The sequence below is a fragment of the Myotis nattereri genome, assembly GCF_964212035.1.
Source record: "Myotis nattereri genome assembly, chromosome: 8".
Classification (NCBI taxonomy): Eukaryota; Metazoa; Chordata; class Mammalia; order Chiroptera; family Vespertilionidae; genus Myotis; species Myotis nattereri.
In genome coordinates this window covers 65,667,157-65,684,329 of record NC_138083.1, presented here as the reverse complement: position 1 = coordinate 65,684,329, position 17,173 = coordinate 65,667,157, and the positions used below count along the sequence as shown (strand labels likewise).

The 17,173-nt window shown below is 47.1% G+C and overlaps 1 protein-coding gene across 1 annotated transcript in view; it reads right to left on the bottom strand.

Moving 5' to 3' along the window:
* CHCHD6 (coiled-coil-helix-coiled-coil-helix domain containing 6) overlaps positions 1-17,173 on the bottom strand; it is a 224,515-nt gene that overhangs the window by 102,307 nt on the left and 105,035 nt on the right. Inside the window, exon 5 of the mRNA XM_081097138.1 lies at positions 11,927-12,010. Coding sequence (XP_080953264.1) covers positions 11,927-12,010 — 84 coding nt within the window. The remainder of the gene's footprint in view (positions 1-11,926; positions 12,011-17,173) is intronic.

Genomic DNA, 17,173 nt, shown 5'->3' with positions numbered 1-17,173 from the left:
CCCTGCTCTGTGCATGACAGGGGTGGCGCCCCAACTCCCCAATCAGCCCTGCTCTGAGCCCGACCAGGGGCTGCACCTAGGGATTGGGCCTGCCCTCTGCCACCCGGGAGCAGGCCTAAGCCAGCAGGTCGTTATCTCCCGAGGGGTCCCAGACTGCGAGAGGGCACAGGCCGGGCTGAGGGACCCCCCCCCCCCCGAGTGCACAAATTTTTGTGCACCGGGCCTCTAGTCCTATATAGTAAAAGGCTAATATGCAAGTTGACTGAACTGTGGAATGACCGGTCGCTATGATGCACACTGACCACAAAGGGGCAGATGCTCAATGCAGGAGCTGCCCCATGGTGGTCAGTGTGCTCCCACTGTGGGAGTGCCTCTCAGCCAGAAGCCATGAGCCTGGCTTCTAGGGCCCTGATCACCCCGCCGGTTGGGTGACTGGTGGGGGGTGGGGCCCCCAGAAGCAGGGCTCATGGCTGATGATGGCAGGAGCCTCTCCTGCCTCCACAGCAGCACTAAGGATGTCCAACTGACGGCTTAGGCCCACTCCCTGCGGACTCCCCGAGTGCACGAATTTCGTGCACTGGGCCTCTATTATTACATAAAGAAGTCCGATAAATAGATTGTATAAAACAATCAACTGCCTAATAGGAAAATGGGTAAATAATATCAAGAGGCAATTCTCAAAAGAGTAAATACAAGATGCCAAAAAACTTAGGAAAAGATGCTCAGCCATATTAATAGTTAAAGAAATGCAATCATTTTAAGGCTGATAAAAGGCTGTAATGGCACAGATGTGTGAGGGGAACTCACTAACCCTTTTTATTGGTACCTATTTCTAAAGAGAAATGTGGATGTATTTATTAAAATTAATTGTGAAAGACTGAAAATAACCCTAAATGTCCATTAGTAGGAAAATGGTTAAATGATGGTCATCCCCAACTTGCAATCATGAAAAGGAAAACAGCAGAACTGAAAATGCAAAGTTGTCCAAGACATACTGTTAGATACAGGAAGCAAGTTAAGAAATATGAACTATGACCTCCATCTGTAAAAAGGAAACTTCTTCTGTTCTTCACACAAATAAGGCTGATATCTGCAGGGGGTGGCTGGAAGCACGCCTATCAGTGTTCCTTCTGGAGAGTCCGGGCCGCACTTCATGTGCTTTCATAGTGCTTCAACTTCTTGCAAACACGCATTACACTCATAATTAATTTTAAAAATGAAAAGGAAAATAGGCCATGTAGATGAAAGGAAGGGAGCCCGGCACCATCATGCACTGCTGGCAGGAGTGAGAACTGTTACAAACTTACTGCACGGCAATCTAGCAAGGTGTGACAAGCCTGAAGTCTGGACACAACTTCTGGTGTAGTAATCACAATTCTAAGTATTTTTCCTAATAACTGAGTTCAGGCAGTAATAAATGTGGTCAAAGGAGCCCCTATCCCCCTTTTTAGGAAAAGCCTAAAGCAACTTAGTGCAAAGAGAGGGAACTGGTAGAGTAAGTTATAGACACTGTCATAAGAAGGAATAGTATACAACTAATTAAGTATAGAAATAGATTTGATGTAGAAAGAAATAATGGATTGAGTTTTTAAAAGGTTACCAAAAGACATGGATGGTTATAATCCATTTTGCAAATATTATATATACCATGACCAACATCACCACAACAGAAACAGGTCTGGCAGTATCCCCCATAATGTTAACAATGGCTACTTTTCTAGATGGAGGGCTACTTTGGCAAAGCTCGTTTTATTCCTTGGGCTTATCTGCAATTTTTGTTTTTTCTACTATGAACAGGTGATACTTAAGAAATAAGTATAAGCAATTTTTTAAAAGGCAATGCTGCTGGTTAGGCTCCAAGCAGACCAAGGGGTAATTCCCACAATGCCATTGCCAAGGCAGCATTTTCAGGGCAGAGGGGTCCTGGCGCTCTTGGGTAGCACCAAGCAACATGCAGAGAATTACCTCCATCTACTTGCAGGCACCACAGCCCGACTCTGCTGCTGGCGGCTCTGTGCTGCCAGTGCTGTCAGCTGCCCTGACTGCTGAGCCACCATGTCAGGCATCTACCAAGCACTGAGCTCACTCTGGGAACAAAACAGCCAGTAGGGTAGGTGGCAGCGAGGTGCAGAGGGGGAAGCAGGAATTAGTCAGAGAAGACCTCCAGGGTGATTCTAGCATCTGGGGAGAGGCCATAAGGCTGGGCAGCATGCCAGGTAGAACTGGGGAGGGGTAGAAAACACAGGCCAGGCTGAGGAATCCCAGCTTTCTCCTGAATACAGCGGGGAGTGGCTAGTGGGCTTCAGAAAGAGTCCTTCTGCAACAAGTGGCTGCCAGATCATAGGTGAAGAAGGGTCTGGCCAAAGAATAATAAACAGCGGGGAGGTGATGGTGAACCACTCAAGAGAGAGATTAGCAAGGCGCCGCCATTGTGGGGGGAGGACAAAGGAAGATCAGGAGCCTTAAGCTCAATGATGTGAATAGATATGAGAAACAGATATGAGAAAATGTGGAAAAATTATTGAATTGGCCACGAGTGCAAAAGGGTGGCACAGCACTAGTAGAGAGAGGCCAAAGGGTAAGTTTGAGTTCCCTTCTCAACATCTCACCACCACAGTGGCCAAGTGAGTGAAGGAAAGGTTCAAGGGAATTCACTGGGTCAAACTGAGCTGATCGAGGCTGGGAAGGAAAGAGGTGAGAAGGAAAGGAAAGGAAAGGGAAAGAGCATGGAGTCCCTAGTTAATTAAAAGTATTTGTTTGACTGGGTCTTTTTCAGCAGGGATAGGTGGCAAACTACACACATGACTGACAGACACTTCTGGTTCTTCAACCTCTAAGTACTTATTTAGGAGACTTAATGTGCTGGAGGAAAACCAACAGACAATGACCCCGGGGCAGGAGCTGCTGCATGTTAATGTAGCTGCTGCCAGAAGCGGTGCTGAGACCACTTCAAGAGGAGATAGTGATTGCGCCTTTGCTTAAAAGGACCCTAGCACCAATAACAGAGGAAATGACATAAATCAGCAGCCGAGCACAGCCACCTCACCACTGTGATTTGGCTCTGGCCTTGCATGAAAATGTCCCCTCCTAACACAGGAAACAGTCGGTTTTCCCACAGCATTTACTTTACTTTTCTGGACTGGGTTCAATACAATGATGGAGAAAAAAGGTAATAGGAACCTAAAGAGTTCTGCAATAAGTTGTTGGTCTAAAAAAATGGCACAGAGTTTGAGGTGATGAGAGACTTACTAGCCTCAGAACCAATGGCAACATGGTGGCTCTGGTGGATCCTGACTTATACCAGAAACAGACAAAAAGTCAAAAAAAAACAACAACCCTGGAGACAGATTTTTTTGGAAATTGGAGAAATAATGTTATTCTTTGAGGCAAGAAACAATACTGTAGCTATGTAAGAAAATGTCCATACTTTTTAGAGACACATATTGAAGTATGTAGGGGAAGTCATGATCATTGATTGGGACTTGGTGTAAAGTACATGAGCAAAGAACAAAGAAGGAAATTGGAATAGATATGAGAAAATGTGGCAAACTTTTTGAATCTGGGGAATAGGAACAGAGAGATTCATTTTACTATTGTCCTATTCTACTTAAAGTAGATTATACTGTGGATCATTTTAATACAGTTTCAAACAAAACTCTGAGTAGCTGATGAAACACTGATCCCCTGAATTAGCTAGCCAAGGGCTATGGGCAGCAAACTCTGACTGCTCCCCATAATCCCAAATTATTCATGTGAAAACTGCTGCCTATTTCAAAGCTTGTTTCTTTAGCTGTAAAGCGGGGATGATAACAGTTCTTACCTTACAGGAGTGTTTTGAGGATGCAATAGATTAGTACATGTCATGAGGCTAGAACACACCTGGCACTTTCACAGCAAGAATTCAAACAAGGGCAGTTGTCATTTTATCACCCAGATCACTGGGTTCTTGTGAAGGTCGAAGGAGGGACTCCCAGTAAGGTGCTTGGCCAGGGCTTTGCAAGTGGAGAGCACTCAGCAATTGTTAGCTACTGAGCACCAAGAAAGCCAGCTCTGGAGACAGAGGGACAATTTGTTAGCAATATTTTACACATTTAATTCTCAAAACTAAAACTGTCCTACAAGATAGGAACCACTATTATTCCAATTTTACACATGTGGATTCAGAAAGAACGAAGTCTTAGATTTGAAGTTTAATGGCGCTGAAACCTTACACCATCCCTTAACCTCGCTGAGTGTCTTCATTTTCATTTGTAATATAAACACTCCTCTCCTACTTCCCACCCCCACTGCCATAAACCCTAAGTGACATAACTTAGGTACTGTGTGTAGCAAAAAGGAGGTGTGCCACCAGTTCAGCTGGATTCTTATCCCAGACATCTGTCCCAGAAAAGCCTGGCCACAAGGCCCAGGAAAACCGCAGCCTCTCCCAATGTGCAACAGAGACTGGAGTCTCTGCTCCCTCCTCACCTCAATGGTTAGTATGAGATAAACAAAAGGATTTTTGCAAAGTATGAGATGAGACTGAGGTAAAGAAACAGATCTTTAGCAAACATACCAGAAGCAATATACAAAGTAGAGACAGGGAAGGTGAAGTGAGAATGGAGGTGAAGGTGGTGACAGTGATGATGATGGTGGACATGGAGGTGGAGGTCAGGGTGGTAGAGATGGTGGGGACAGAGGTAGATGTAGATGTGATGGAGATGATAGTGGAGATGATGGTGCCAGTGGAGGTGAAGGTGGCAGTGGTGATGGAGGTAGAGGTACTGGTGATGGTGGAAGTGGAAGTGATAATGGAGGTGGCAGTGGAGGAGTTGGAGATGGTGGTAGGAGTGAGATGATGGTTTTAGAGGTGGTGGGGTGGTGGAAGCCAAGATATAAAAGCATCTAACTCTAATACCTATAATTAACAACTATTCTCACCCTAATGTAAAAAACTAACTATAAGACTAATGCACATAACAGCAAGGAATTAGAGTTCTGGTTATATTATTAGCTAGCTATATGACCTCTGGGGACAATGAGAGCAATGGCATTATATTGCATAGCTGGCTGGTAATAGTAATGGCAGCTACCATTTATACTATAATATATTACAATAGACTAGGTTCTCTGTTATGCCCTTTATTACCTTGATAATGTAGTTATTACTGTCTCCTGGTAAAAATGAAGACAGCCAAGGCTCCAGGGCTTAAGTGACTTGATCATGTCTATAAAGCCAATAGGTGGTGAAGATGAGTCAAACCCAGGTCCCTCTAGAATCAGTGGTTCTCAACCTTCCTAATGCCGCGACCCTTTAATACAGTTTCTCATGTTGTGGTGACCCCCATCCATAAAATTATTTTCGTTGCTACTTCATAACTGTAATTTTGCTACTGTTATGAATCGTAATGTAAATATCTGATATGCAGGATTTATTTTCATTGTTCGTGACCCACAGGTTGAGAACCGCTGCTCTAGATCTAAAAACTCAGTTTACCAAGTGAGTCTCAAACCTCTTAGCTGCTATTGGGGCCTTTTTATTTTAATCTGTGAAAATAACTGAATGGGAGCAATGGTTCTCAATTTCTTTGTTCCCTCCTGTCTCACTGATGACCCTTATCAAAGACCCTGGGTCCCACTGGCACAGGCATAACAAGTCCACCCTTGCTGAGAAAGGCCATTCTAAACCCCTTTCATTTATCACTACCATACACTGTTGAGAACCTACAAAATGGTATTATCGGGGTAACTGGTGTGCAGGTATCCTTCTTCACCTCACCTGGTGAAGAACTTCAGACTCAATAATCTTCAAGAGTCCTTTGGGCTCAGACCTTTTTACCAGCTCAGCTGGTAAAGAACTGCTCCCTAGGATGATCCGGGGAGGTAAGACTTCTTTCCCACTAGGGTTGATTTCTTGCTGTACTGTTTTCAGGTCACTGTTATCTCTTTCTTCTCTGAATTCCCTGCTCTGGCAGCTTTTCTATGCAGGCATGTCACACTTGGAAATACTTGCTTTGTCTGTCTTGCACCTAAATGGTGAGCACTTCTCTGAGTCTCTGGTACCGACTTTGGGCCTCCCCTCACTCAGGATAAATGTCTGTTGGCCATTAGGGCAGTTGGCAGTCAGTAGTTCTTCCAGCAACACACACACACCACTCACCACACAGCTGGAAACCCACTCCACCTCCCGGGCCAAAGGCTGACTCCTCTGAGAATGCTTCTCCCAGAGAAACTGGCCCTTCTCATTGCATGCCCTCCAACCACCTTTGGAACTGGCTTCCACCGGATCCCCCTCAGAGATACGTTATGAATTCTCCTCTCACAAATGGGTTCAAGTGACTCCCTCTTAAACGACAATGTCCTCATTCTGTTTGTAGACCCAAATAACCCTACATGTAACCCAGCTTCAGTCTCCACTGCAATCCTGAAAAGGCTCCTTTAACGTAACTCATGTCTTTCAAAGCAATTAAGAGGCCTCTTCTCAATCCTAGTCCGCTCTGCCCTGCAGCCATGGCACTAGTTCTCCTGAAGCTCTCCCTCCCGAGCTGCATGATGTGGGGAAAGAGCGGACACGCTGGAGCCCTGCCTTCACCCAACGGATGAACAGCCTCTGGCAGCTCGTTTCACCTGGTCCCTAATTTCTTAGTTTGTAAAATGTGTAATATAATCTACCTCACGGGTTGCTGCAAAGATTAGTGACAACTTATATAAAAGAGCCTGGCACAGCACATGCTCATAGAAACTGTAATGACTCATCTTGCAGGACACAGAACTCTGCCTGACACTTCTCAATCACCTGCTGGTCACCTCCACTTGATATGTACATGTTTAGAATTACCCAAGTGTAGCGGCTTGCTCGAATTTTTTTCTTTCTCTTAATTATTCTTTTGGCTATCCAAGCTCCAATCTCTCTCCCACTTACAGCCCTTTAAGAATTCCCACCATTACCCTAAAGGAAGACCACGCTTGTCAGCCAGTCATCCAAGGTCCCTCACAATCTGACCCCAACCTATTTTTACAGCTTACCGCCCACTGCCAACTGGTACATGGAGCACATTGGCTGGGGTATCCATCCAGAAGCCGCACCTTCTCCATGTCCTGCTCATTCTCTACACACAGCTTCTACCTAAAAGCCTTTTTGGCAAGAGCTCCCCTTTTCTTCTTGGGGCCCCCTGTGTCACTGTTTCCTACTTGTGCACACACACTTTCCTCTCATTATTCTTGCATTTACTGAGCACCTATTCTATGCCTCCCCAGTCCTTGGTGATGAATCACTCTGATGAATCAGATCAATGAGAACTTTGAGCTCCTAGACCTTCACAGCCTGGAAGTGAAAAAAACCGCAGACACCAGGAACCACAAGACAGTGTGGTGAGTGCTAGAACACATGACAGGGTCACAGGGCCCAGAGTGCGGATAAGGAGGAATGGCGGGTAATTCTATGAGTGCCTGAGGCTCAATCCCCGGCCCTGATTGCGGCCGTGTGGGAGGCAACCAATCAATGTGTCTCTCTCACATCGATGTTTCTCTCTCTGTGTCTCTCCTCCTCCCTTACACTCTCTCTAAAAATCAATGGAAAAATATCCTCAGGTGAGGACTAACAACAACAACAAAAATAAAAATAAAAATTTATTAATGCCTGAGGGCAGGCCTGTCTTCCTCAGCTGCATTCAACTTTTTATTAAGTAGGACATACTGACAGAAAAGTGTAAAATCCTCTAAGCATAGCTTCATGAACTCTCACCACTGAACGCACCTGTGTAATTGGCACCCAGGTCAAGAAAAGGAACCTTGCCCCCCGCATGTTCCCTTAGTCACTACTATCCTCAAGAGGTACTATTATCCCACTGGCTGACACCACAGATTAGTTTTGCTGTGTTTGTACGTCATACAAATGGGCCCATCCAATGTGCACATTTAGCTTCGGCAGACACTGGATAACAGTTTTCCAAAGTGGCGTTGCCAATTGACAGCACATCAGCAGTGCCTGAGAGCTTGGGTTAACCTACAGCCTGACCGGCACTTGGAGGTGTCCATCGTTCCCCTGTCAGCCATTCTACTGAGTGCACATAGCCCTGTGGCTGTGAATACATTTCCGCAATATCTGTGAGGCTGGGCCCTTTTCACGTTTCCTGTGAAGTGAACTTTCTGTATTAAACTCCTTTTCCCTGAACCTAGAGCAGCTCCTGTTTTCCTGACAGGCCCTAACTGGCACCCCAGAGACACCAGGCAGGGAGCCGTTCAGTGCTGTCACTAAGAAGGCTGCAGGATTGGCAGGATCACATGACAGTCACAAGAAGGCCAGAGTAGAAGCAAAGACAAAAACAGGAGAAGGGCCGGGATGGTGTGCACCAACGGGAAGGAAGCTAGATCAACATTCCGGGGGAAAGAGCCTGAAATCCAGAAAGAAGACATATTTCTGCGTTTCTTCCTTTCTCCTTGCCTCAGTCTTTGAAGGCAGACCCCCAAAATGCCCTCTCCACTTTTTTTCTAAACTCAGGTGCTGAGTTTAGAAAAAAATGAGACTATTTTTATGCAGCTGGAAGGTCCGCTGGTCATATGTAGCTGGCTCTCAGGCACCTTCCCATCTGGGATCCTAATCTTCAAAACCTCCACTCCCCTTACAAACTGGATTTTGAATTTCGTGAGGCAGGAACCACAATTGTCTTAATCTCTGGGCATTTAGCAGAATTAAAGAAATGTGGAATTACTGAATGGCTATGCATTTATTAAATAAGGGGAAAGAGGCTGGAAATAACATGAAAGAGAAATGAAAACTTCTATCTCAGGCACTTTTACAGAAATGACTACTCATCCCCAAAACAACTGGCAGGCTGGTCTTAAAATTCCCATTTCAAAGATAAGAGAACAGAAGCTCAGAATTTAAACAACTTGCTCAGAGTCATAAGGCTGTTAAATTATTGAGGCAGAACTAAGGCTGAGGTCTGCTGGACTCCAAAGCCCGCTCACATCCCCATCCTACTTGGCTCCATGGTGGAGGGCAGAAGAGTGGTCAGCTCAACAGCTATCAGGGCCGAGTTCAGAGCCACTCAGCATAAGTCACCCTTAGCCCCATGACAGCTGAATCCAGGTGTGGTATATGTGGAGCCGTGGCAAACGCCAACATTTTTGCAGATTTTACCTTGCTAATGCCCCCACCAACTCCCTGAAAGAAAGCATTAGTATTTCCATTTTACAGATGAAGAAACTGAGATGTGAGAAGGCGAACTGACTGCAAAGTGCGATGATACAGAGCTGCACATGGGCCCAGGTCCAGCATTCAGCTGCACTGCCCTCTGCTTCGCAGCGTGTGTGTGAGTTCCGTGTCTGGGATGTGCTTACAGGTGCCCTAAGACCCTCACAAGGCAGCTTGCTGCTCTCTGTGGTGAAATGGAAAACACTCCTCACTTAGATCTTACAGTGTGGGCGTGAGGAAAAATTACTCGGAAAGATTATAAAGCATAGGAGCCCTACAAAATGTGATTTGCGCACTTAAGAATAATCATCTAGGGGATAAATACTGCAGTACAAAGGGGTTAAGAAGTCTCCTCCTTGAAAAATGAGTCTGGGTTCTGTGCAGGCTGTTCCTACATGACAAGCACAATAGACCAGCACTCCAGGCAGGCACCCTACCACAGGGGTCCAGCCAAGAGGTATGTGGACCACCAATGTGCCTCCAAGAGCCCCGGCCTCCGTCTCCCCCACCCCCACCTTCTCTCACCTGTGACCAAACGCCCAACAATTTGGGGTGGTAAAGGATGATTCAACAACTGTTCCAAGTTTCCCCCTGAACAGGTTTCCACCACCAATTTCTAAACTTAAAAGGAATTGGGGGGAAAAGAAAAGGAAAGGAGCTTAATGGTTGGAAGGCCCTGAAGCTGTGTGTACAGAAATGTCAAGGTCTGAGAGTATTCAACAACTGAAAGCAGAATAATAAAAGCAACAGTTCATAAAAGAGATTGTCGGATGCTGTTTCCATCCTCCCAAGCCGTTACCGGAATAAAATTATCCAGAGAGAAAAATGGAAAACTTTTTCAAAACGGATACAATTAAGCTTCTGACCATGCCTCCTTGATCCCCACTCTCCAGCCCACTCCGTTCCCCAGCCCCCTCACCAATCTCCAGTTTCTGGGATGTTTGAGGCTCTTTCCTCCTTTGTATTATCACAGCAAAATGCTGCTCTTTAGCCTAGCTGGCATGGCTCAGTGGTTGACATCTACCTATGAACCAGGAGGTCACTGATTGACTCCTTGGGCACATGCCCAGGTTGCGGGCTTGATCCCCAGTGTGGGGCGTGCAGGAGGCAGCTGATCAATGATTCTCTCTCATCATTGATGTTTCTATCTCTCTCTCACTCCCCCTTCCTCTCTGAAATCAGTAAAAAACATATATATGTTTTTAAAATGCTGCTGTTTAAGAGTCGAAAGGAGATCATGTTTTTGCACCTCCTTCTGGATGCATTCAATACTGTTCACAATCCTGTGGGAAAACCTCATTAACAAAATAAAAGCCTGCATGTGCATGCATACGGAGTCTGGACCTCACTTTATGATGCGTGGGGAGAGCAGATGAGAAAGAAGGGCTCATCCCAGAGAATGTCCTTTCCTTCAGGAAAGCAGAGGACTATCATCGAGAGGAGACAGGCGCATGACGAGAGGAAAACAGATTTTAGGGGAGGAAATAAGCTGTGAGGCTACTTGCCTTCCACCCCACACACACACATGCCAAACCCAGAGAGGAAAATGCAGGAGGAGCACAGCAGGAGACCGTAAAATTGCACACTTAACAAAAAAAAATCTGTGCTTATGAACATATGGGCAACTGTGATAATTAGAGCTATGGCTGGTGGAATGTTTTTACCCTTTTCCAGGATCTCAAATCACAATCCTTGTCATTACAGTTATCGTCAAACCTGGGCAGGAGGCTGTTCCGGGAAACATGTGCTTGTTAAGGCCTACCCACCTCTGTAGGCAGCTCGAGGTGCCCTGCCAGCCCTTGGGACCACAGGCTGTCACCATCAGTATTTGTGTCCACATCACAATTCTGATGGTCCCTGAGACACCCCAAAGCGGGTGGACAGGTGGGGGTGTCCATGGAGCAGGGAGGAAACGCCCCCATGTCCCTGCTGCCTGGAAATCCAGAAACCCACGTTTCTGCCAGGCTCCAGTGTGGCATTCCACAGGAGAAAGCCCTTATGAAAATCAAGCCCCTCAAGCAAACTGTCAATTTCAAAGCTCCAAACCGTGACAAACGATTCTCAAAGATTTGCCTGCAATAAGCTGATGGCTCAGGTTGCTTGGCATGCTGTCTCAGGCAGGAGAGAGAACTATTTTTTTACCCTCCCAACCATCCCTCCCACATTTTAAGCCATTTCTTTGAAAAATAATCTGCCATGATCAACAAGTGAGTCCCTCCTCCCCCCTACCCCCCTCCTTCAAAGTAGGCAAGTTACCAAATGAATTTTCAGGAATTGTTGTAGGCTTTTAAAAAAGGAATGAAATGTCTTTGAATCTCATTCATTTCAAAGGCTTATCCTTAGAAAAGCAGTATAGCCATGGTGCACTTTGATCTCCCCAAATCCCAGGAGAAAATCAATAAGACCACTTTAATATATTTGTATAGCAAGACTTCACGTTATTATTATTTTTATCCAGTGCAGCTTAACTAAAGTGAGAAACGTATACTGGGTCTCAGCACTGCCCTGTGGTGCAACGATTTTTTACTAAAATTGAACTACAACGAGCAAGGCATTCAACAAAAAGATCTCTGTGACTTCCACTTGTTGAAAGTTTGGGGGTGTGGTGCTCACTGTGGCATGTAGGAGGGCATGTCCATGGGGTGACTGGCTATTGGGGTGAATGGGCACTGAGGAACTGTGGCTTCCTCTCTCCCTGACAGTGCCATTAGGACCCGGCCCCCCAAAAAGGCAGCCGAGCCCCAGTCTTACCTTCTTCTCAATGCGCGCTAGCTGCTCCTTATAGAAAGCATTGTGGCGTCTCAGCTCCGACTCTCGGTTCTCCAGTTCGCTGGCCTAGTTGGAAGAGAACAAAGTCCATGTTAACCAGAAGCAGCTGGGCTAGGGCTGCAAGGAGAAACCCACGACGATTTCTGCTCACAGTGGCATTAAAAATGAGAAGAGAGCGATACTGGAACCCGTGCTATGCTACATCGCTTGCCTACCTTGTGGTTAATTTTCACCACAACACTTAACAGTAGGTCATTTTAAGAACCATTTCGCAGATGACAAGCACTAACATTTACTGAATGCTACTAGTGCATGTGCCAAGTATTGGACCAAGTGCTTCCCACATATTCTTTCATTTGAGCCTTACAATTTCTCTAAAAGGTAGATAGGATTATTATGATCCCCTATTATAAATGAAAAAACCGAGGGGCTAAGTGGCCCAATGCTCATCGCTATGAGGGAAGAGCTGGGGCCAGGTCCTAATGGCAGATGCAGATGTCCGTATACCTGGCCATGAGTCTGTACACCTGGCACCACACCAGGCCAGTGACTCACTCTCTAAGTTGTAAGAGGCAGGGATGCCAAAAGGTCCTTCTTTTGGTGAGGCAAACTCTGTAGGGCCGGAGGTTGCAGTGGCTCCCTCGCCCACCTGGTGGTAACAAACAGAACTGCTGGTGCATACAGCCGAGGACCCGCCCTCATGGTCACAGTTAGAAGGAGGGGCTTGGTTAACCATGACAAGCAACCTGGAACCAGCTAACCTGGGCTGAACCCACATCGCCCTTCACTAGCTGAGTGACCTCGAACAATTTTCTAACTCCACCAAGATCCTGCTTACTCAGGTATCCTTTATAATAAAAGCCTAATATGCAAATTGTCCCCTTGACCGGGAGTTCAACCCCGGGAGTGGCCACTCACTATGATGTGCACTGACCACCAGGGGGCGGCACAGAAGATGGCGGGCATCAGCAATGCAGCGTTGGCAGCTGGCGGCAGGGGAGGTGCTATGGGCTCTGATGGGCCCCAACAAGACTGGGACCACGACGGGATGGTGGAGCAGGTGAGCGGGCAGCACCAGGCCAAGGCGGGTGCGAGGGGGGCCTGATCACACCGCCGATCGTCCCGCAGACAGCAACCAGTGGGCAGGGCCGCTGCCCAGCTCCCACATGCTGAGGGAGCCGGGCAGGGAGCCTGGCCCTGACTGATGGCCCCACAGACAATAACCAGCAGCCGGCAGGCCCTGATCTCCCGTTCGGGGCTGGGTCCCGGGCTCGGACAGGGAACTGGGGAGTGGGTTGCAGCAACCAACCTCCTGCAGCACCCAGGTGGGGGGCTGCAACCTCTCGCTAGCTACCTGGGGGCAGGGGTGATGAGGACGGAGGTGTGGAGAGAATGCAGGGTGTCCAAACTCACTCTCACTTTCCCTCCTACCCTCCCCTGGGATGCCAGGGTTCACGCGCCGGGGTAAGCAGCCCCCTACCCCCACGCTCAGATGCCAGGCGCCTGCAAGGATCCTTCCCTGCACCCGCACAGCCTTTTCTGGTTGAGCTGGGCCACAGCCACAGGACCACAGGGGCCAGTTGGGCTCCCCATGGGTTCACACAGGAGCCGGTCTGCAAGGCCAGCCAGAAGAGAGCACGCTGCCCACCTGGGTGGCGCCGCTGGGCGGCCCAGAGGCCCACGCTGCACCCTGGCCCACACATCCAGCCGTGCTCACTGCATCTCTGCGTGGAGACTTGGGTGCCGGACTCAGGCAGAGGGGGGCGCATGGGGGCCCAGGGGCCCAGGTGCTGCCCAGGGCCCAGAGGTCAGCTGGGACCTGCCCTTCCACACCAGACACTCACGCGTCGATCGCCGGCCAGGCCTAGGGACCACACCCATGCACGTATTTCATGCACCGGGCCTCTAGTAACATATAAACACGGGACTGTATAGAGGTTAAAGGAAACCCCTAGAAAGGGGCATGCCACTGCAGGCCACCACAATGCTACACCAACATCATGGCAAAGCGGGGTCTGAGCACTCCGGAAGACAGGCTTGGTGCTTGTAGGAGGAATAATGCCATCTGCTTGCCTCCACTCTCTGCTAAGGGTCAAGTGTGATCAGACACCATTCTAGGTTCCTGTGTGACTTCATTCTCATGACCCCAAGAGCTGGTCGATGACTAAGGTGGACCATGAACCTAAGTCAGTGTGACACTGAGTTCTGGGCTTCTTCCTTCAAACCACACGATGAATGCGTGGGTCTGCACTGCTCGGGAACACCAGGCAGGACAAGAACTGGTGTGTCTGAAAGCTCATTTCCTTGGCATTGCTACTCTCCTTGGCATGAGCCTTTCTGAAGCCACAGCGGGAGTGGATGTGAGTATGGGGGAAGGCTGGTAATGTGGGGAGCTGACCCCACGACAGTGTCTGAGGAAAGGCTTGGGTTTGGAGGACCACACTGCTCCCAGGAAAATCCAAGCCAGCAGGGCTAGGCGACAGGCTGACCACCTGAGAGTCAAGTTCTAATGCCAGCTAGATCACCGAGGGGCCTGTGAGCTTAAGCAAGCTGCTAGCCTTCTCTTATGTCTTTTCTTACCTGCAGAATACAGAAGAGTAATAACTTGGCTCCCGAGGCAGCTGTAAAATATCTAAAAATGCCAAGAAGGCTTCTGGAATGCCTGTGGAATGCCAACACTTAAAAAAAAAAAAAAAACCAAAGAACTAAATACAAACAGTGAGACTGAATACTGGGGATTTCTCGCAAGATTTTTCAAAGCATGATGCTGAGGCAGGTTCCAGGAATGCGAGAATGGCTAATCTGTGCTGGATCCTCAGCAGCCAGCACTCACCAGTTAACTATCCCTGGTGCAATCAGAGAATCTGATACAGTAAAGTAGCCAGCAAGAAATATCTCCTGGGCCCTGGACCTGCCATTTTCTGGCCAACAGTCCCAGCCAAGCAGGAAGATGACATCTGAAAGCAAAATTGTTTTGAGGCTCTTCCGTGGCCATTCACTAGGGGTCAGTGGGGCAGAGACTAGGGGGCACTTCCACATGTCCACCCACCACCTAACTGACACATTGGGATGGGCAGTGGCTCCAGAAATGCTCAGCCTATGTTGCCGTTATGAACACTGATGTCAAGAATGGGACGCAGAGCTAAGGCTCCACGCAGAGCTCCCCAACTACTGCTGCTTCCTCAGGCCACATAGAGACTATCCACACAGGAGAAGGTATACTGAGGAGCCAGGGGCCTTCTGTAATTACATCAATTTGCCACATAACTAAGCTGTTACCAAGTAAGTGATGAACTGCTTCAAGAGTTATGAGTCTGTCTTGCCCACTGGAACAGAAGCTCTGTGAGAGGAAGGGCCTTGGCCGACTCCAGCACATCCCCAAAAGCCTTGGCCTCCAGCAGTAAGCCAGCCAGGTGACTAGCTCACTGCCTTCACTCCATCCCCTAATCAGTACTACCAACCCATTCTGTTCATCTGAGATTTATAATGAAATCCAGTGACTGATAATGGACAGGAGGTGACATGGTAAAGGGCTGTAGAAAATGAATGAGATATAAACACTTGGATGTCAGTGCCTGGCCCAGAGTAGGCCCTCGATGATTCGATTTTGATGAATGAAGGCAGGCATCAGACAACACTAGTCACTCTACATAGCTGTAGAAGTCCAACACCTGCTTTCTAGCACTCACAGACGACATTCAGCAGGCATCTCTCAGCATGACCATGAAATGAGGGCGGCACAGACAGGTTTCAGTGACTGATTCAGTAATCATCAGAACATTATTGAGTGTCCACCATGTGACAGACACTATCGTAAAGGGGCTGCGGATACAAAACAGAAGAGAGAGAAAGTTTCTGTTCCCAGGGAGCTTAGATCCCAGTAGGACAGACAAATGTGGGAGCAGATAAATCAGGTAATTTCAGAGAGGGATGTGTGCTGAGGAGACCACAGACAGAATAACTTATGGGGTAGCGGGTTGCTATTTTCTCTAAGGAGATTTCCAAAACAGTCTTCTGGGAGGAAAAATACTGAATAAAGTATGCTATCTCCAACACAAAGGGAAAATATCACCTTTATGAAGATATACTCAGCAGATCACAGTCTTTGAATAGGGAACTGAACGGAATCTTTAGTGATTTAGTCAAGGATTTCCTCCAGTTAAGAGAGCACAATGAGTTCATACTCTGATGTGTCTACTTTGCTCCAAACACATAGTCAGGGCAGATAAAAAATAAGAGCACAAGACCAGAGAGACATAGCCAGCCTCAAAAAACAAGATTAAAATCCCCAACTAAACAGAAATGCAAAGCAGTAGGTGAGGCTGAAGGCAGCAGAGATGGCCAGAGCAAACGCTGCTCCACAGAGGGGAAGCACTGGGGCCAGGTTTGCACATAGAGCTTAGGGCTTCCCCAGAATAAGAAGCTGCTGTAACAAATTCCTCAAGACCCCAATGTAAGACATGGTTTTCCGTTTGCTTGGACCTAGGTTTAGCCCACAGGCCCAGGCTACAGCCCTAACGAATGAACCAAGCACCCATGATAGGTCCCAGAGCCGCAGCACCACCAGAACCACAGTGGAGGCAGGCCTCCAAAGGCCACACCACACCTGGCCCTGCACTTGGGTGCAATATAGGCAACCACAAAAATACTACACAGGGAGGGAAAAATGAGAGAGAAAACAAAACAAAGCAAAACAAGACCAATATCAAACTTTCTACTCAAAACAAGCCTGCAAACCAACCCCAAATATGTGCAGAAATATAATGCTTAGAAAGAATACTAATAAAATCAGCAGCTTGAATATGAATTCACTCCAGATTAAATTTATTTTATGGGACATTACAAACAGAATTTGAAAAAAATTTTTATTATGGAAAATTTAAAAAAACAAGACAGAATAATATAATAAAACCCCAGACTAAGCTTTCAAAATTATAAACTAAACGAAGTCTTGTTTCACCTATACTCACCACAATACCTCAACCTTCAAATTTCTTACAGCAGATCTTTACATACTACAACATATTTGTCTAAAAGATAAGGATTTTTACTTTCCTAAACAGAACCATAGCACCAATGCAAATTTAAAAATATTAACGATGGTAGAAAGGGGCGTGGGAGATAAATGGTGATGGAAAGAGACTTGACTTGGTTGATGAACACAAAATACCATGCACAGATGATGTATTATAGAATTGTACACCTGAAATCTATATAATTGATTAACCA